At 35.7% G+C, this 21,295-nt stretch overlaps 1 protein-coding gene across 7 annotated transcripts in view; it reads left to right on the forward strand.

Annotated features, from left to right (window-relative positions):
* Positions 1 to 21,294, forward strand: part of GPR155 (G protein-coupled receptor 155) — a 49,176-nt gene extending 27,882 nt beyond the window's left edge. For 5 of the 7 annotated variants that reach the window (XM_049829621.1, XM_049829454.1, XM_049829270.1 and 2 more), the window contains exons 3-16: positions 1,482 to 1,881; positions 3,245 to 3,410; positions 4,671 to 4,826; positions 5,940 to 6,023; positions 7,891 to 8,011; positions 9,334 to 9,418; positions 9,499 to 9,589; positions 10,734 to 10,983; positions 11,640 to 11,741; positions 13,414 to 13,547; positions 15,057 to 15,152; positions 16,134 to 16,198; positions 16,944 to 17,081; positions 19,254 to 21,294. In XM_049829621.1, the coding sequence (XP_049685578.1) occupies positions 1,482 to 1,881; positions 3,245 to 3,410; positions 4,671 to 4,826; positions 5,940 to 6,023; positions 7,891 to 8,011; positions 9,334 to 9,418; positions 9,499 to 9,589; positions 10,734 to 10,983; positions 11,640 to 11,741; positions 13,414 to 13,547; positions 15,057 to 15,152; positions 16,134 to 16,198; positions 16,944 to 17,081; positions 19,254 to 19,476 (2,111 nt within the window). In that variant the 3' untranslated portion in view covers positions 19,477 to 21,294. Of the gene's footprint in view, positions 1 to 1,481; positions 1,882 to 3,244; positions 3,411 to 4,670; positions 4,827 to 5,939; positions 6,024 to 7,890; positions 8,012 to 9,333; positions 9,419 to 9,498; positions 9,590 to 10,733; positions 10,984 to 11,639; positions 11,742 to 13,413; positions 13,548 to 15,056; positions 15,153 to 16,133; positions 16,199 to 16,943; positions 17,082 to 19,200 lie in introns of those variants that run through there. The other 2 variants (XM_049829704.1, XM_049829799.1) reach the window with 2 other exon arrangements.
* The last annotated feature ends 1 nt before the right edge of the window (position 21,295 follows it).

Raw genomic sequence — 21,295 nt, forward strand, 5'->3', positions numbered from 1 at the left:
AAAGTGGTTTTATTTATCAGAATATATTTAGTGCTTAAAACTGGCTTGTTAAATGCGGTAACTAAGCAGAGGTTGGTAGTTCTGTTCAGCAGTTTATTCAGGATTTTAGGACAGGTAGCTCTTGTATATGTTCTTTAATCATGGCCTGTAAGAGGAAAAGCAACTTTAGTGCCTTTTCTTATATATTGGAAATCAACTAATTGAGAATGTCAGTTTATTCAGTCTACAGAGGAGACTGTTTACAGTAAGTGCTGATTTAGCACTTAGTAGATCCTGTCATTCCAGATGCTTGAATAATATGAGGGTAAAAATCTTTCAGATTTTGAAAAACGTAGTCACAAGGGAAAACTTTTTCAGAAACAGAACAGGTTTAGTATACGGGGAAATAGAAATACTTGCAACAGTTGGCTGTTTAGTGATCTGAAACTTTATTTAGTACTTTGACTGCTAAGTTATCCCATAGAAAGGTCTAATAGGTGTATTTATGCAATAGCACTTCCTTTTCTTAATATTCTTTGTAGTACAGGTAGAAGGCACCTGCATATTAAGATACTTCTGCCTGGGGAAAAAATGTGTTTCTCTCTAACTAGGGTAGGAAAAACTAAAATGGAAAGCATTACTTTGCGTATTTCTGAAAATTACTTGAAATAATAACATTATAAGGCAGGTTAAGGATAACATCCTGCTTTAAAAACATTGGGTTTTTTTAACTCACCCTAGAATGGAATCTTGTATATCTTTCCAGAGTCTTGTCATGATTTTTGAAGTGCTGCTAGCACAAACTTGAAATAAGAAGCAATTCTACCTTGACTCAAAAGTATGTAGTAGCAATGAAAACAAATGCTTGTGATTTAAAGTTCCTTGAGGGACCAGAACTACAGAGGAAACTCTTGTCCTGACTAGTCCCAGAGAATGAACTAATAATTATATGATAGTGTATTTTCTATTTGGTTGTTGCTTTGCTGTGTTGTGTTGAATCAATGTAGAAAGATCACACCTGACTTACCCACTGAAAACTGGTTAAATTCCAGAGATGTGAAACTCCCCTAAGATGAGAAGAAACTTGTGTCCTGCAAAGGTGCATTTAATTCTCCACAGCTCTCATGTTTCTGGGGAGGAAAAGCAATTCAGATTAAAACCAATTTTTTTTCAGCATTTGGGATGACTCAAAGGGTGCATGGGATTGCTATATTGTTTTCTTTCTTTTTTTTCTGTAAATGTTGAATATTTGTAGAATCATTAAATAGTTTTGGATAGTTAGTCTTTGGTCTTTAATGTGTTCATTAGATGACTGTGGCCTAATGGTGATTTGGCATACTTCTCTTACTACATCATCTTATATTGATTGTAAATGCAGTTACTTCTGAAGGATAATTAAATAATTTTTCTCTAGTTTTCAGACAGCAAAATTTAATTTCAATATTAATGTATTTTTGTACTGAAATGTTATCACTCATCACTTTTCATTTCCTGTCTTCTAGTTGAAGCTTTATATCAAACCACTTACCCAGAGTATCTCCAGTACATTTACCTAGTGGCTCCAATATCTCTTATGATGCTAAACCCTCTGGGGTTTATCTTCTGTGAAATCCAGAAGTGGAGGGATAACCGCACTGTGTCACACAGCAAAATCAAAATAGTGGGCCTAGCACTCCTTCGAGTTTTGCAGAACCCAATTGTATTCATGGTCTTCATAGGAATTGCCTCAAACTTTATTCTTGGCCAGAAAATTCCTGAATACCTTGAAAACTTTCTTGACGGACTGGGCAGTTCATTTTCTGGCTCCGCACTTTTTTACCTTGGACTAACTATGGTGGGACAAACAAAAAAACTGACAAAGGGTATGTTTGTTGCACTGATCCTTCTCATCACAGCTAAACTGTAAGTTTGATTTATGTACTTCTATAATTTTGTTCTCTAGATGTTTTAAGTTCTGAATATACTGGTCAGGTGGCTTTTTTCCCCAAATCACTATAGTGATAGCATGTTTCACTTCCAGTATTCTGGGTGAGTGCTTCCCAAACTCTTTGGTAGTACACAACTCTTAACTTTTAAAGGAAATTTAGCAGACCACAGACCTGTTGGCAGGCTCTGCAGAGAAAAAAAATTAGTGGTGCTGTGGCTTCATGGACTGCCTACAGGTTATCAGTCACAAATTGGGTGTTTGGGGAATTACTAGCTTAAATTAAAATTTACTAGTTAAATAGTTAGACAAGTGTGAGTTTAAGTATTATTTTATTAGTATTTGTCTTTTCTTTGGATTACACAATACATCTCTAAATTAGTTGGTTTTCCTTGCTTTGTCTATAAATCTTTGAAACTGCTATATTGGAAGAGCTTAAAAATGGTCGCTTTACACCCTTAAACTGACTTTTAAGCATGAATAAGTGACAATTTAGAAATTATGCCATCATTATCTTCCCTTGAATATATCTCAGCTACCGGTGAACAAAATATTTTTATTTGCTACAGACCTGCAATTAACATAATAACACGATTGTTTGGTGGTTAAGTTTATGCTGTAAAATTTGAAGGTGCATGTGAATATCAGTACAACTAACTAGCAAACGTAAAGACCTAGTTTGTAAACCAGCTCAATGACAAATTTTGTAAGAACATGAGGAAAAAACAGTTTTTAATATTACCACTTTGCTCTGCTGGTGAGTTTATGTAATTAGCCTGTGTAAGGCTTACATAGTGAGTCTATGTGAGATCTGCGTTATTGCTAAAGGCGAACAAAATAGCATTGATGCAGGGGGTTTTTTGCTGGCCAAAACTTTCAGAATGGGATACTTAAGCTTGAGCCCTTGTTGTATTTCAGACAGCTTGCAGAAAGGTGGTCTAAATTTCAAAGCTGCTGACTGCTTATAGCTACTATTACTTTAACAGTTGAAAAATGAGGGATTTTTTTTTAATCTTTTACCTCTCTGAATCTGAGGTTTATACAAAGAATGTGTCTGTATAATCAGAGAATGTGCTTATATCCCAGAGTTTGTTGTCATGTTTATCATTTTTTCTGTCTGTGGGCTTTTTTGGTTGAATTGGTGACAAAATTTTTAATCAGCTGGTAAATGTCACGTTAACAGTAAAGGCAATCATTCAAAGTGATGTCAGTATTTTGCTTTTCATAAACAGGATTCAAACAAACCTCAATTTTCCTTTTGGTTCATTTTCTGAGTAAAGAAAAGTCTATTGCTATAGCTTGAATAATATTTTTATAATTACTTTTTCTTTCTCTTTTCAGACTTATGATGCCATTTCTCTGTAGAGAAATGGTGGAACTCTTGGACAAGAGTGACAGCATAGTCAACCACACCAGTTTATCAAACTATGCATTTCTTTACGGAGTTTTTCCAGCAGCACCTGGTGTCGCAATATTTGCAAGTCAATTTAATATGGAAGTAGGAATTGTATGTATTTTGCTTTTCCCAAACATATACTAACTTTGAGCTTAACTTTATTGATGAAATACTTAAATAAATGAGTAGGCTTTTCTGTAGTGTAGACTCCTTAGATTTACTTGTACTCCCTAGATCTCAAAGGTAGATTATATTTCAGATTATTAATTAAGCAAAGTATTATTTCCTGATGTCTCAAGTGTCTTGGTTGTACATGTTCATAAATAAGTCCTCATACTTATTTGTGACTCTAGTAGGAAAAACTTGGATAACTTTATATTTAAAGAACTTCTGTCTTTGTTGTGGGTTTGTTGTTTGTTTGTTTGTTTTTTGAAAGACCTTATCTGTAGGAAAAAACTTAAGTGATGTTACTGACTTCAGTAAGAACAGTGTTAGATTAATGCTGAAAATTTATGGAAGAACATATGCTTTAACTGATTCTGTTGTGTTGCCTTTCAGTTAAATCTTGCGATAGAAATGCATTTTACTTTTTTTTATAGTAGAGGATATCAATTATCTTTTCAACTTAAAATACAAATTTTGTAACTGTTTCCTTTCTTCCTCTTAAAGTGACATTAAAGCATTCCTGTTGAATTCCATTGTTTTTAATATTACCTATTTTTTGTTTGTTTAGTTTATTTTTTTTTTTAAGAAAAGGGGAAATAAAAAAAAGGAGGACACTAAAAGTAAACCTTACAAGATAAAATCTTGAGCCCAAAAAACTCAGGAAATTTCTTTAAAACAGAGATCTGTAGTATGAGTATCAATTCACACTGCCATCACTGTGCAAATTCTAGAAAGCAGAAAGACAATGGGAAGCCAAAATAGGAATCACTTAAATGTAAATATATGTGGCTTCTCATGAATTGGTGTATATTAGTATTTGCATAACTACATGTTTTCTTAATTATTTATGGTGTGAATATTTGCATCCAAAAGTAAATTGTGACATTGTAAATCCACCCCTAGACTGTAGTCATTAGTATATTTGACACCCATGAAAAAGCTCTGCAAGAATTTGCAGCAGGGAACTCTCTATTCCTACTGTTTTAGAAGCTTGTTAAAATTTTCAGTTTCACTGTATGTATAAAATGGATACTTTCTGGCTCAAATTCTAAATAATTTGTTATAGAAACAACTCGGTGATTTGTTAAAGGTCTATGTATGTTTAATTCAAAGGTACAATTTTGCCAGTGGTTGTATTTCTGAAAACAGATTATTTGGCTTGAGATCTGATTAACTCTGTTCCTGTTTCTGTTTCACTCTTTGCAGATTACCTCAGGCATGGTGATAAGCACTTTTGTGTCTGCACCTATTATGTATGTTTCTGCATGGCTGTTGACCATTCCATCTATGGACCCCAACCCACTGGCATCTGCACTGCAAAATGTTAGCTTTGACATAAGTATTGTCAGCCTCATTTCTCTGGTAGGTGTTGATGAATTGAAATACAAAAGCACACTATCATGTCAGGGTAGTTTTAGTACATAAGCAGCAAATTGAGTCATGGTAAGATGAGACTCACGTTTCCTTGTCGTATCCTGTTGCAGAAGGATGAGAAAGGAGTTAAAAATCTTGATTTAGCAGTGGGTCAGCTGGAAAGCTGCACTGTAGAGAAAAGTGGGTAAGTGAATTAGAGCACTAGTGCAGGGCTTAAAAGTTTGTCCTTTTAGTTTGGGTTGGTTTTTTTGGTTTTGGTGGTTTTTTTGGTTGTTTTTTTTTAAAAAAATAACAGGGTGTGGGGGAATAACAGTACTAGCTTACACCACAGGGAATAATTACATCAAGCCATGTGAGGTGCTTGGATATCACAGTAATGGAGGCTGCGTACAAACTTCAGTTCCAGAAATGCCAGTGAATATTTATTTAATGAAGTATTAATGATTATTAATTAAAATGTTTAGCTTGGAAGTTTTAATTTAGCTTTACCAAATTCCTTTCCTAGAAATTCTGTTCTTGAAAAGTGGGTTTATAATCCAGAAGTCCAATATAAATTGTGTTTCGGCTTTATAGGCACTACAGATAGTGTATTTATTTTGTTTGCTTTTTTACAATAAAAATATCCATGTTGGGGGGAGTTGGAATTTTCTTAAGTTGTTGTCTCACTGAAGTCCTCTTGTCTTGAAACTGTGCCTCAAGGGAAGCCACAAGTGAATGCTGCCTCTTGCTGTCACAGACCATTTTAGGAGATTCAGGGTAGGGGGAGGAATTTTAAATTCTAAGTTGCCAGGCTACTCTGTGGTCATTTATGTCCTGAGGAACAACCAGGCTTCTGTACACTAGAGGCAAGCTCTTGGTGCTTCCTGGAAATATTTCACCATCATGAGAACACAAAGATGGATTGCTTTTTCTGGCCATAGTTGCTGAGGCATAAGGACTGGCAGCAGATGGTGTGGAGCTGACTACAGTAGTCATGTTGCTAAGAAACTTTTCAAGAAGATTTGCTGTATATTTAGTTTCACCATAGTCTGCCAGAATACTCATCTTGTTCATCTGGGTTTTGTTTTACTCTTAAATTAAATTTTTTCTTGTATGTTACAGATCTGGTCTCTTATTGTTGTTCTTCTGAGTAAGAAATACAAACAGCTTCCTCATATGATTACAACAAATCTACTTGTTGCTCAGGTCAGTAGTAAGAAGAATTCTGTTTTGTGAGTTTTGGTTTTTTGAAAGTCTTACTTTTAACATTTTTACAAGTTTGGTTTCTCTAGTGATATCTTTGTAGCCCTCTATGGAGGGCAGGGGAATCTAATGTATGACTCGTCTAAACAGTTTCTGTGCCTTAAAATACACCCTTGAAGAAAATGATAGTTGATGCTGGTAGTATGGTTCTCAAACAGAACTATTAGCAATCAGAATAGAGAGTGGCTTCTGAAATATATTTTTAGTTACTGCCTAATACTGTTGAGTGCACTTCTGTTTCAATTTATGCCAGTCTGAAAGTGAGCAATGCCAGGATCAGCAGCAGCATGTGTTCAACTCTATGGTGACATGATTCAAGGAGCTAAATAGAAAACTAATCCCCATGCTGGTTTAGCTCCCTGAAGTGGCTTGCTGAGGGATCAGATGGGTGCCAGTGCTGATGCAAAGAAGGGGTGTGGGAATGTGTCCTGGTTTCAGCTGGGATAGAGTTAACTGTCTTCCTAGTAGCTGGTACAGTGCTATGTTTTGAGTTCAGCATCTGAAGAATGTTGATAACACTGATGTTTTCAGTTGCTGTTCACTAGTGTTTAGACTATAGTCAAGGATTTTTCAGCTTCTCATGCCCAGCCAGGGCACAAGAAGTTGGCACAGGACACAGCCAGGGCACCTGACCCAAATTGGCCAACAGTGTATTCCATACCATGGGACGTCACATCTAGTATAGGAACTGGGAAGTGGGGGGCAGGGAATCGCCTCTCGGGGACTGGCGGGGTGTCGGTCGGTGGGTGGTGAGCAATTGCCCCGCGCGTCATTTGTACCAATCCTTTTATTACTACTGTTGTCATTTTATTAGTGTTATCATTATCATTATTAGTTTCTTCTTTTCTGTTCTATTAAACCGTTCTTATCTCAACCCACGAGTTTTACTTCTTTTTCCCGATTTTCTCCCCCATCCCACTGGATGTAGGGGACTGAGTGAGCGGCTGCATGGTGCTTAGTTGCTGGCTGGGGTTAAACCATGACAGAATGCATGGCTGGTGGTTAGGGAAGGGCAAAGCCAAATAGCTCTGGATTAATTTTAATTGTTATTTAAACTGAGAGAAAACTACAAAGTACATGTTCCTTCTTCCCTTAAAGTCAACTGCACAACTGCTGTTAAATTCAGTGAGAGCAGTCTATGCTTGTAATATATCTGTATGGTAGTGCTTTCTGAAGTGTTCTGTAGTTTAAAAAAAATATATATAGTAAACTCTCTGAGGTCTGATCATGGAATCATGTTTGAAAAAAATCATGTATGAGAGTTGCAGGTGCTTCTTGTCTGTAACAGCAAAGTTAGCTTTCATCTTAAAAAAAATTTCAACTATTGTGTTACTATTTCCATAATATTTCAGCCTGTCTTTTCAGATTCCTTCAGTACTAAAACTGTAAAGAATTGTATAATTATTGGCTGAACAAACATCTGTTGACCTCAGCTTCATGCCCAAATTCTTTCAGATAAATGGTTTATACTTAACAAAAGCATTACATTTTTCTTATTATAAGATATATATGTAAAGATTATATATTTTTTTCTGACTTGCCTTACTCTCAGTTTATCTGAGCTATATAATTGCTGTCAAAAAAACCCCCTCCTGAAAATAGGGTACTATAGTCAGTGATATAACTGTAATACCGAATTTACTGCTGCACTGCTTTGCTGCTATGGGAACTATCTAATTCATAAAATCACACTCCAGTGCATCTGGGGATGGAGTTTTGAAGCTTATTGTAGCTATATTACACTGTGTTCAGTTTTTCTTGTCATCCTGCTTTCCCAGTTTAAATGCTGTCATCTTACCTTTCTTTCCAGTTTATTGCTTGCGTTGGAATGGTGGTATGGAATTTCATTGTTAAAGAGAAAGACATCACCATGCAGATCCTAGTATTTATATTCCTCTACAGCTCACTTTATGGTACCTACCTGTGGACAGGTATGATTTTTCTAGGCAGAACCTAGGTAGTGTAATAAAAGATTAATGTACTGAAATAATTTTATTATATTATTCAGAGTAATTGTTCCTTCACTTGTATGTAGTTCTACAAATATGCATACCTGTAAGCTGTGCCAGGCTGCAGCACTAGCAACACAGGGCTCAGTGTCAGGCACTGCTTCTGCTATTGGAAGATTATACCTAGACCTGCTCTAGGTATACAGCAGCCTTGCTAGCTTGTAGCAAAAGACACGAACCTGCTCTTGAGACAGAAGCAATTACAAATAGAGTGAATGTGGTGGGTTGCCCTTCAGCTAGTCAAAATCTTATTGGCGATTTTTAATTACTGAAGAGTTTAAAAATTGATTATTCAGCATTAAGTAGATTTTAAAACTTTGTGCCACAAAAAAGTAGGAAATAGAGAATGAAGGGAAATACCAAAGTAGCTTTAACTTTTTTTTCCCCGGCAGTTGTAGTTTCTAAAAACAATGAGTGGGTTCTGCAGGTGTAGATGATTAATGAAGGCATTACTTGAAATAGGCAGAATTGAAAGATGCATCAAGAAGCTTGGAGAACCTTACTGTATGATTAAAAAGGAGACTTTGGGTATTCAGGAGACTTTTTATACTGTTCTTGAGTCCAGAAGTCTAAGGGTTTAATTCCCGTGGTGTTGTGGTGGAGTAAGTTGTATTTATGTTTAGCTGAAATAGATAGCTCATGATTAGTATAGCCTAACATAAATACTAGCTTTGCTTCAGCATGGGTAATGTTGCTGAGCTTCTGAGTTGTGAATAGAATAGGGCAGTTCCAGAAGATGTATAATTATATATGTAAAAATATGTAAAACTTTTTTGTTAAATTTATCATTGACTTTTTATAAAGCGCTAGTCAGTGTTTCAAGAAATGATGTAACAGAATACAACGTTATTTGTTGGTTAATTAAGAGTGTCAGTCTAGAACAACTACTGTTGATACCTTAAGAAAGTAGTTACTTGTGTCTTAAATATTCTCTTGACATCTTTTATATGCTTGTGAACCTTTCTAACCATATAGAAGGGGATGTTTAATATAAAATGTCCTGGAATTCCTTCAATGTTTCATTATTAATATGATTTTTTAAGATAATAGATGTTTCTATTTTACTTTCTTAGAATACATCTAGAAAAAAAATTTTGGACTATTTGAAAGTCTGAGAAGAATGTCTTAGTTATTGAGCAGGTTGTATCATAGGGTTTCTAGAGTCTGTATTTACCAGTTCCCTTTTTAATAATAAACAAGGCATTTCTTTTTTGTTTTTGTTTTTGTTTTTTTTTTTTTTGTAGGTTTTCTGTCTTTCTCTTTGTTTCTGTTGAGGAAGAGAGAAACAGTAAAGATTCCTATTGGGTTTATTATCATAGCTGGATGGGGGTAAGTTAATTCAGATGTTCCCTGTAGAATTAGTGGGAGTGTGCTAAATGGGTTACTTTCTTCCTATTTTGCTCTTTCAGAGTCCCAACACTTCTGGTGGGAATCTTACTAATTGTTGGTGAACGTAACAACACTAGTATTGACTCTGCCTTTTTCTATGGAAAATATCAGGTATGAATGTGTTCTGTCCTCATCACTTCAGACTTCTGCCACTTCTAATACATTACTGAGAAATTGTGTTTTCTGTTTGCTTAAGTAGCTTTCAGTCAAAGCACAGGTTACCGTAACAACGGTATTGTTATAGAATGCTTATAGATTGATACAAAAATGTATTTCTGTAATGAACCATTAGGAAAACTTGCTTGAACAAGGACCTTCATGTTTAGGCAACTATGACTAAGAAAAAGAGGGAGTAGGCTTCCCAAAGAAAAGGATTAGGAGTGGTAATGAATTGCAGAGCCCTTTTCCTGGTGACTAATTTGTCTACTTACTTGATAATTATCTAAAACTATTACTACCCAATAGCTAATTAATGTTTTTCAGTCTGTAATAGATAGAATCTATATTAACTGTGTAGCAGTAACTGCCTGCACTGCAGGAGACTTCTCTGCACAATCATGGGTTGAAAGTCCCTGAGCATGAACTACCATTTTTACCAATAAATAGTTCCTCTTATCAGAGGATGTAAAATACACTGGCATCGGTATTTGTCATGTTTTCCTCCATATTTTTTGTGGATAAAGAGGCTATGAGTCTCTCAGGATTATTCATGTGGTGCTTTCACAAGTATTGAATAGCCTCAGAGTGGACTCTGGGTATCAGTGGCAGATGATTAGAAGGAAAGGTTAATTAATAGCATGCTCCCCATTGGTGAAAGCATGGAAATTAGAGCTGTGCCAGAGGGTGACAAGAACACATTCCTCTTTGGAATTAAAAGGTACCTGAACAGAACTTAAACTGGAGCACTAATGATCCTGAGGGGAAAGATGATGATGAGGGGATGGTTTTGGATTGAAATAGGGGTCCCCGCTTCAAAAAAAAAAAAAACAAAACAACAAAAAAAAAAACAAAACAAAAAACCAAAAAAACCCAAACAAAAACCCCCTGAGTTACTCAGGCAAGGAAAATTAGTTAAGTCTCATGTACTGATTGCTCTTTCAGTGCTACAAGATGCAAGAGCAGTAAATATAGAAAACTGTCTTATTCAGATGCATTTGTTAGTTATTTAGGAAACTACAGAAGTTAGAAAGGCAGATATATGCAACTATTTTCCTTTATTTTGTATTTAAGTATATTTTCCTTGCTCTTTTAACAGATAATTACCACAGCAGTGATCCTGTTCATCAGTATACTGATGGCAGGTATCTCACTTATGTGCATGAACAGAAATAGGCAAGAGTCGAACTATGAGGTATTGAACCCATACTCACCACGTAGCCAAGTGGAGGAGGTTGAAGTGGAAGGGAGTGAGGGGAATCAAGTTTCAGCCACTGTGCCTCAGCCTTCTCCAGGATCTTCTGCACAGCCTTCTCCAGGATCTTCTGCACAGCCATCTGCAGAAAGAGGTAGAGAAAGTAGATTTGTAAAAGAATAAATGGCTCAGGATACAATAAAATAATGTTCCAAATTTAATTCTGACCTAGGAAGGACAGTTGTTTACACCTTCAAGTGTTACACTAGGACAGAAGAAAATCTAGATATAACTGCCTTAGGATTTAGGTTTATGTTTCTAAGGAAAGTTTGATGGTTGTCACTGTAAGGGTGGGGGAAGTAGACAGGAAAAAAAGCATATGTATGTTTTTTATGGAAGTAGTGGTATCTTGATAAGGAGGTGATAAATGCAGTCCACTAGGTGTCTTAGATTGTTTACCCACTAAACTGTCTCTCTAAGAATGAATTATATGCCAGAGCATTGCTACTCAATGTGTTTCTAATCCTCCTTGTTTGTATGTAGCCTTTTTAATCACTTACCATATGTTTTCCCTCTAGCTAAAAGTACTTGTGTTGCTTCCATGGTGGTAGTGCTGTGTTAAATATTTCTATATATTAGTAGTGTAACCCATTCACCCTCTCAGCAATTGGAAAAATTAAGTCTGCTTTCTCCTTTTGGATTATTTTTGAGCATAGTAGTTAAAGCTGTATAGAATATATTTTTATAGTTGGAAAATAAATTATGGTAGTGAAGGAAGCTAACTATCCTGTTACTGTATACACTTAATAGGTTGCTGTTCTTGTCAAACAACAAATGGTGACTTGTCCTGTGCTAGAGAGAGCAAAGCAGTGACAAATGTTATTGAAAGCAAGGTTCCTGCAATTGAGACAGGTAAAGCAGTAGTGTCTCCTTGTTTTAATACTACAAACTCTTCCACAACATTTATGTGTGTTGTTCTCACAAAGAAACTGTTTGGGCTGTTCTCTCAACTCTACCTGGATAACTTATATTAAATTCAAGGATTAGGCAATATGTTAGGTGTTTGTTCTCTTCTGCCTGATAGCTATTAGTAATCTTTCAGTGCTCAAGATGGACAGTTGTTTTGGTTTGGGTTTTTTTACCACTAAGCTACTTTAACACATCCTTCTGAGCATTCAGACTTTACCTCTCCATCATTGCCTTCTTTGGATGCTGAGAAGTACATAACCCTACTTTGCCTCAAGTTTTCAACTTAAACACACTTTTTTACATTCTCGTATTCACATCTTGTGTCTTCTTAAAAAGGCCTTTGAAGGCTTTGTTGTAATCATGCACAGGTTTTGCATGAGAAACCTGAATGAGATCTAGAGGAGCAAGCACTTACTGCAGATTAGATCGTGTCCATGCTGTTGTACTATTCATGTCTGGGGGAGAGAGATAGAAAAAATTTACTAAGGGGGCCTTAGGAGTCACTGAAATAGGAAAAAATGGATCAGATCAAAGTGACTGTTCAGCACCTGATGGAAAACTGCATGCTCAGCCCATTCTCATTATACATCACTTTCAATAATCAAAGCTAGCTGCAGCGCAGCCTTTCTCTTTTTCTTATTTTCTTGGTTTTTTGCATCCTTAGCAAAGAAGTTCATAGCCTTATGCTTTGTTTGGTTGCAACATAACTTTCAACAAATCTAAATATTTCACACTGAAACATACTTAGTTATGTCTCCTCTCACAAAATGCAGCTTTCCACTTATTGCCAAATATTTTATCTATTAAGTAATTCAGACAAGCATCATAAAAATGTCTTCCAATGATAGAGGAAGGCCAGTTTAATTTTCTTATCCTAAAAGATAAGGTAGAAAATACTTTACAATTGAGTGGAAATTTTTTCGACCTACTGAGTGAACACGTCAAAACTATAAATCGGTAAAAGCAAATTGTAATGGATACACTTGTGTAACTTTGGCTGCAATAAAAACTAATCCTTCTACTGTTCCACTGAACTGCTATGACAGGTATCTGGTGCAAATTCTTAGGTATGTCCTTGCCAGGAAGATTTTCAGTGCCATCTAGAGGAAGGTACTTGGAATTCCTTAGAACTCTGTAGCTGCAAGACAAGCATCCATTCTCTGTGTGTTTGATCTTTCGATTGATAGAATTATGACAGTGTTCTGATATACCATGTTCAAAATACAGTCACAAAACTGAAATAAATAGAGCTCAACAACGCTGAGATACAGAGTAAGAACATTAGAGCTGACAGTATATTTGAAATACTTATTCCAGAAACTAATTCTAAGTTTAAAAACTATTCTGAGAAGTGGCTTTTTTTTCATTATTTCTAAGTTTGCATTAAACCTTTGAAAGAAGAGTTCTGTTGCAAAAAGTTCCTTCATTTTAGGAGCACATGTAAACTACTGTTTCATTTGAGAATTGATGTCTGAACAGGTTATTGTCAAAGCTAATATTAAATTTTGTGTGTGTGACTTAAGTACAGATACTTACAAGGTAATTTAACTCAGCAAGTTTGCTCATGGAGTTTGTAAGTTAGAAGCCTAATGAAAAATTCTGGTTTGTTTTTCAGCTGATCAGTGTGTGAGTCATTGCAGTGCTCGAACCTGTGTATTGGCTCAGGAAGAACAGCTTCTACAGACTGGAGACAAACAGCTGGCCAGACATGTGCTGCTGTGCTTACTTCTTATTGTTGGCCTGTTTGCTGTAAATATTTTTTCTCCCCATGTTGTTTAACTTATTGAGGTGGAATGATTCTTAGGAAAGCTATGTAGACAGTCCAGTAAAAATCTTCCAGTTACTCATGTAACAATTCATTAAATAAATTAGAGGCTTTAATTTGGTCCCTTACTGGAAGAGGGATATCATAAAATTAATTTTTCTGTGCCACATCATAAATTAAAGGAAAGTTAAGACTGATGGTGTTAGTGAGCAAGCCACACTGGAGAACCCTAAAGAGGGAAAATATGGTATTATATCATTTGGTAATTAATTCATCACTACCGCCCCCCTTCCCGTTTTTCTCAAGAGCTAGTCTTCTTCCCTAGACAATAATCAATTAAAAATATAAAGTAAATTCTGAAGGAGACTGTACAAAAATTGTTCCATCTGATTGTGCTTTTATTTGGAACTTGGATTTCTGAGGTGCTTTAGTAATGACGAATAATGTAAGACTTTACTTGAAATGGGAAAATGCAATTTTGTTGCTTTTAGTGGGGGTTTGGAGGCAATGTAGGTAAGCTGGTGTTGCCAAGAATCATTACTGACTAGATCCTAGTTGTGAAGGTGGCTGCTCCTGTATTAGGGATATAATTTGAATTTTTAACAAAGATGAGAAACAACTCTTCCTGTTTGCATGTAATTCTCAAAACTGAACTTCTTGTGGATGACAATTAGGGTGCAAGTATTTTTATTTGAGATGGAAAATACTATGGCACAAATATGTAACACTGCAAAGGAGGAGGACAGTGTGGCACAACTATGTAGTGTAATGAGTACTACTGTTGCTTTTCAGGTTCTGTTAGATTACAGAATGGAAGTTTTCCCTCTCTCAAATTTCCTGTATCATATGTTCCATGCTAATATATTTTTTTACATCTTCTGTATTTAAGAGGTATCCCAAACGTTAGCCTCTATTTTAATTGTATCTGAATGATTACATAGATACTATGAAACGAGACCAGTTACATTAAAGAATTAGCCTTTACACCCAAAGGGGTTAACTTTGGAGGGTTTTTTTTCCTTGTCAGGCATCTAAAATAGCTGGAGTGGTATGTGCTTCAGCTTTAACATAATCTTAACTATGCAGAAAATATGTAGAAAGCACTGGTCTCAGCTAAACAGGCCTGAAGACAAATACTGCAAACTTGTAAGGGCTAATATTGTCTGTATTAGGTTGAATACCCAAGTATGCTTAAGGCAAGTTCCTTGTGTAAACATATAAAGGAACAGGACCTCTACACTGGTATGTTTTGCATTGTTTTGTTTAAAAACAAACAAGCTCTTCCCCCTCCCTCCTCCCAGCTATTAAGCCTAACTAAAAGGATGGTTTAAGGTGTTTATTCCCTCTGATTTGTCTTTATCTGAATCATTTGTTAAACAAAGACAGTGAAAATTGTGCAAGAATCTATTAGCATGTGAAGAGTAAGAAAGTGTTTTTGATTTTTAACAATCAAATTAGTCTTGTGGGTTTTGTTGTTTTTTTTTTCTTAACAGAATCTTTCCAGTTGTTTGTGGTGGCTGTTCAACCAAGAGCCTGGAAGGCTATATGTGGAATTGCAGTTCTTCTGTGCTGTTTTTAATTTTGGTCAGGTACTTATCAATGTTTGTTCTGAAAATTACTTTGTTAGTGGGTGTTGTAGCAGATGCTGTTACAAGTACTGTAAGCTGAAGTCCTCAAACAATGCTGAAGTCACCAGCTCCTTATGTTGTTTTGCCTTTTTTTCCTCAAGCTTTTTCTTTTGCTTTGATAGCTTTCTTGTCATAATGCACGTCTTTTATGTGCATGAACACTTTCAAAGGTACAAATGACAACTGAATGCCAAATGCCTATGGAAACAGAGTAAGACTTTAGCCTTATTTGTACCAGAAAGCTTTATCGGTGTCACTTCTGTGGAGTTACACCAGTATAACTAAATAGGTGCAAGGTGGCTACGTGGATACTTTTGCTATAAGGCTTTATTATCTCTTCAGTTTCAGTTACAGCACCATTGGCTGATAGCTGACAGTTGGATGTTTAATTGCTCCAGCTGCACATGGCCTATTTCAGTGCAAACTGGCACAAGGTAGCTTTGTTATCTATGAAGGTGAAAGCAAGGCAGTGTTAATACATGTACTAATGTTTTACAGATCCATGGATGGGTGCACCTACAAGATGCACTACAGTATCAAGTAATGATAGTAGTTTTGATACAAAAGTGGCACAGAGAAATGAATTAACTAGAGAGCATTCTAGCATTCAAATTACAGTAAGTCAGTTCTTCAAAGACAGATTTAAATAACTGGCTATGTAAGCTTAGCTGATTATCCTTAAGTGTCAGGCGGCATGTCACAGCATTAGGTTTACTGAACTGTTTCTTGAAGAGTTTGTTTCATGGACTGTTATGTATTAATCTGTCTTTCTAAGGCCCACATTAAAAATCAAAGCAGAAACAAAATGTATTTTGAATGGTATCTATAGATGAGGGATACTTTTCACATGTGTTGTGACAATAAGTTTTTAACATTTTATTTCTGTTCTTCAGAAACAAAAGGTTTTGCTTAACGTTGCTTTTTCAATATTTTTTCCTCCAGGGTTTCATTTGCTTTGGTATTTTTGGCTTAGATAAGCATTTAATCATTCTACCGTTCAAGCGAAGGTAAATAGAATCTGTACACTTACACCTACAAACTTAATTATTAATGATAATAATTTTTAAAAGGTATTGGCTGTTCAGTGCCATTGTATTCCATTTGCTATTCGTTTGGTCTTCCAAATTTCTTTTATCTCCCAGTTGTGGAGAGCTAACTGCAGTTCACTGTGCATGAGTTTTTACTGCTGTCCTAATGACTCCCAAAGACAAAAATCTCATAGGCTCCCTTATGACAAAATCTTTGGCAAATGATGGTGAAGTATGTGATTGGATCAGTGAGGTGAGGGATCTTCAGAAATAATTTCAGCTGATAATTAAAACTTAGATGTGAATGCTGAACCAGATTATATCATTACTGTGTTAAAGTCCTGTATTCATAACCTCATGCAAGTTCGAAGTTCGTTGTGTGGATCGACACTTTCACTGTGGACATGTAAGTTGTACAAATCCATCTTTAACTTAGAGTTAGCTGGCTGCAGTGTGAATCCAGCAGCTAAAGCTGGCTCCCAACTGCTCTCTGTCTTTCCTTCTGCCTGTGCCTAGAATAAAACCTCTCAGTGTTCAAAGGCCATACAAGTATATTAGGAAGATTGTAGATAAAGTATTGGGCACAAAACCAGTAAAAGAGTTGTGACAAGCTTCCTATGAGTTCCGTTCTGTTATCTGCAGTTTCCTTAAAAATGCCTCTGGTTGATTTGCTGGTTTTAATTTATTTTCTTTCTTTCTTTTTTTTTTTTTTTTTTAAAAAAAGGCTTGAATTTTTCTGGGGAGGAAGAGAAGCAGCAGGGCATACAGATCCCTCTGTACCTGAGGAAATCAGGATGACCTGTCAACAGTTTGTTCATTATCATAGAGATCACTGTGTCAAAAGTATTGTCAGAGGCAGAAGGTAAGGTTCCTCCCTGCACATATAACCTGTTACAAAGGTAATAACTCACCTTTTGGAAATAATGAAATGTGGTTTAATCTGTCTGTGGGCGATTCCTGTTGTGGCATATTTATTCAAACCTCAAGGTGAGGATTAAGAATTTAGCAGTAACAGAGAAATGTTTCTAGTCTCACACTGAAACATTGAAGTGCAGGTTATTACATTATCCCATCTAGGTTTTATATAAATTATAAAAAAGTTTCATATCGTTAAGGTGTTGCCCCAGTTTTTCTATTTAGCTGTTCAGGAGAGAAAATCTTTCTCAAGAAGTGGAGATGATAATGCCTGTAATAGAGTGCATATGTCTGTGAGTTTTGTCAAACTTGAGACCCTTCATTTGTTTTGTTTTGAGATTAAGAAGGTGTCAGTACTTATCGAATGTTTACTAATAGCTTTTACAGGAGGTGAAACTGTTGAAACTAATGTCAGTGTGTACTCAGAGGCCACTCAATATGTGAGATTATAGTGGGTTTGGGGGCCCTTACACCTTTTGAGTTCATACAATTTCTTTTGCTCATTCCTCTCATGAAGCCTAAACCTCAAATTATGAGATCAGCATAGCTTTCAGAGGCAAATTATCATACCCAAACCAAGGATTATGTATTCAGGTATCTGTAGGTGGATGAGAAGAAAAATGTGGACAGAAGCAGCAGGAACAAAAAAAAGATTCTGCCTTTATTTAAATGTTTACTGTATGAAATGGAGACATGAAGAATTGTTCTAATAGGACACTTCTACTTTTCTTGTCATGTGAGCTTTTAAGTAGGACTAGTTTGGTGGGATGGGGTGGTCTTTTAGTGGTCAGGCAATCTGAAACCACATTCCAGAACTGGTTTTGACAGCATCATGATTTCATTCAGTCTCCTCAGAAGTCAGTAACGTTCCATAAGAAATAAAGTAATAAAGTTATCCATTTAGGAGAAATTAACTATGTCAGTTCAAGGACTTGCTTCTTTCATGCCAGACAGAAAAGATATATCAGAAAATATTTTGAAATAGGACAGGCTTTACAGCTGTGTTTCCTGTGCCTCTGCTGCTATGTGGTTTCTTGGGCTTTGGGCTGTTCATTTGGTTGGATTTTGTGGTTTTTATTAATCCTGTATCCACCTGAGAATACATCAAAATCTGACATTTGTTGCTTCATTGTTTTAATATTATGTTTATGCGGAACTGGTTTCATGTCTTATTTCTCCTTGTGAGTTAAAGCATTTATCTTCTCATTTCAAATATTCATCTAACTTGATCCTATCTTCTTTATTTTAAACATACCGTAACTGAGACCTTGTAATCATGTATTTTTTATTTATTTTAATTTTTGCTTCTCTGCTAATAGATGTTAACACTTGCTCTATGTTACTGCTGCTTTTAACTTAAAAATACTAGAGAAAGAAGTTTGGGGTTTGCTGTCTTGTGTAGCTGTTAATCATCTTCAGAAACCCTGCGCTTGGGTTCCATAGAGCAGATTTTAGATAACCAGAAACATTCATTGCTGCAGGTAAATTTCTGAATGATATTTTTATTGCAACTAGGTAGATATTAGTGGCATTGCCTCGTAAATATGTAAAAGAAAATTAGTTTAGTCTTGTTGTAAAGGTTTTGTTTATTCATAGTACTGCCTGTGTGGTAAATATTTAACCAGATATGCAAGTTAAATGGCTTTTGTTTCCAATGTATATAAGCAATTAGTGTCTGTTTAAAGCTGTAGAGAAGCTATAAAATGGAATGAAAGTGCAGATTGAGCCCCTGTTGCTGCTGTCATGCTGCACTCAAATCAGATATTTTGTTGCAGAAATGGTCATGCTAATGAGTACATGGGAAGTAAGTATCCAAGAAATAGAATTACATTGTGTGTGTTTTTAGGCAAAGTGCTACTTATGTTCGCTGAAGTTTATTTACACAAGCCTAAAATAACTTAGTGCTTTCATTTTGCTTCTCATTGAAGTATCTGTAGGAAAAGGTAGTGAACATTGGCATGTCCCTCATATAAAAAACTTGCAAATTCTTTTCTAACATGCTCTTAACTATCATGATGTCTTTCCTTGTTTCCTGCTATTTTTCTTTGCCTTTCCCCATCGTGCAGTGGTGATACCAGATTTACAGAACATGTGGGTGAATCATTCCTTTGACATACAGGTGTGGTGCAAAGATCTCCACTGGCATCTTCTTTGGCTGTGACCTGGTGAACTGGCTCATGCAAGTTGGCCTTGCCTCTGACCGTGGTGAAGCTGTGATGTATGGAGACAGACTGATGAAAGGAGGCGTCGTCCAGCATATTACGAATGAATTTGAATTTCGGGATGAATATTTGTATTACCGCTTTATTCCTAAGAGATCAGTTGCAGTTGAGAGCCGTTGACTTTAGTGTGTACACAGAGGACAGGCAGTTAGGGGTGAGTGTGACCTCCTCCTCTGCCTTCACCACTGAAATTGGAAGTATTTCTTTCTCAGGGCTCTCAGAGAATAGTGCTGTTCTCTCTTTTTAAGAGTTGTGGTTCTACGTGTGTCTATTCTGAAGGAAATGGTAGCAAGTGATATTTAATGAGCGTCCCAAACAGAACGCAACTAGAACAAAAGGAGATGTTCTTGATTTAGAGCATTTTTTCCATTTTGAGCAAAACAAATAGTGAAATGATATGTGTCACTGTTGTATTATAGAGGCATTATACCTGCAGCTTTAGTGACTGGTGCCACAATGAAAAAAACCATGACTGAGAGGTATTTTTCACGTTGCTGTATGTCTTCCATATTTTAGTGTGATGAAATATTGATTCCTGTTTACGATCAGGCTTTCCCCTGAGCTCGTAGAAGTAGGATTTCTTCTATGATACTCCAGTTTTTACTACTCTTCTATAAAAAGTTCCTGGTGTTAGAAAACAGCTGTTTACTCCTCAGATCAAGTGGTTTGTTTCTCCCTTAAAGAAAAAATCTCCATTTGTAAAAGTAGAATTGTTGTGAAGATGATTCCAGTGTCAGAGGATTAAAGCTGAGGAAATATTGAGTGAAATAAATAATGTTTTTGTACAAATTCACCAAATATTAAAAACATAAAAATACCCACTGTTCCCCCAAATTAGGAAATGATATAGTGGAATTTCATATATAAACAATTGGTTTTGAAGTTTTGCCTTATGGTGGTAGTAACAGCTTTGGCGGGAGTAGATTTTTACCTTCTGAAATTAGCCTTTCCAGTTTAATTCAGAAGTACCAGATTCAAATGAAGATGTTATGGAAGCCTTGGATACCTGTGCAAGTCAAGATGAAAAATTTTATCAAATCATAAAACCTTTTAAATGAAATAAAATAACTTTTAAATTTATTATATAAAGAATCCTAACTGAACATCCAAGTTAGGGTTTAGGGTAGCTAAAGATACTAAAATTTTAGTATTGGTTGCCTAACACAGGTTTCTAATAAGCCTCAGGTATCCTCCTACAATGTTTAAATAGTTACTCTAGTGTCATTCAGATTCCTGTGCACTGAAGGCAGAATCTGAGAATCTCTGTGTCTTCTGCAGTATTTTGAAAAGGTTAAAGACAAACTGTAGTATCTGATAGCCATTATGCTGCCCTTTTAAAACTGCAAGAACAGCATTTATATGTCTATATAAAAAATTTATATAGTGGGGGAAAGGAACCTAGGTATTAAAAAAAAAAAATTATTTGCTCCAGCATATGAATAACTCTTTGTCCTTTTTTTTAAAAAGTCTTTCCCTTTTTTGTTTTTTTTTTTTTTTAGTACACAGATTTTTATTATAGCTACTTATGCATCTACATTGTATTAAGAATGAAAAGTGATTTTAGCAGTATAAATTATTGTTCAAGAAACAGTTGTTTTATGGTAGCTATAACTCCATGCAAGACTTATATTGGAAAAATACTTCCTTTTACTGTCAGTCTTATTGCACTTCTGCAGTGTTCACAGAAACATAACTGCATCCTACTGCATATGTATGCTATACAAACTGACATATTTTAATGTTTTCCAGCAACAAAATAATTGACATTTGTATCAGGCTGTGGCCACAAAGGAAAATAATAGCATATTTCCACTACAACTGCTGAAGACAGCTACATCAAATGTTTTGGAATAATTAGATATATGTGACTTAAGAGCAGAAGCCATGAGTATGTCTGGCTTCTAAATACTGTAACTTGTCAATAAATCTGGTACTTGAT

This window comes from Accipiter gentilis, chromosome 1, assembly GCF_929443795.1.
Source record: "Accipiter gentilis chromosome 1, bAccGen1.1, whole genome shotgun sequence".
Lineage (NCBI taxonomy): Eukaryota > Metazoa > Chordata > Aves > Accipitriformes > Accipitridae > Astur > Astur gentilis.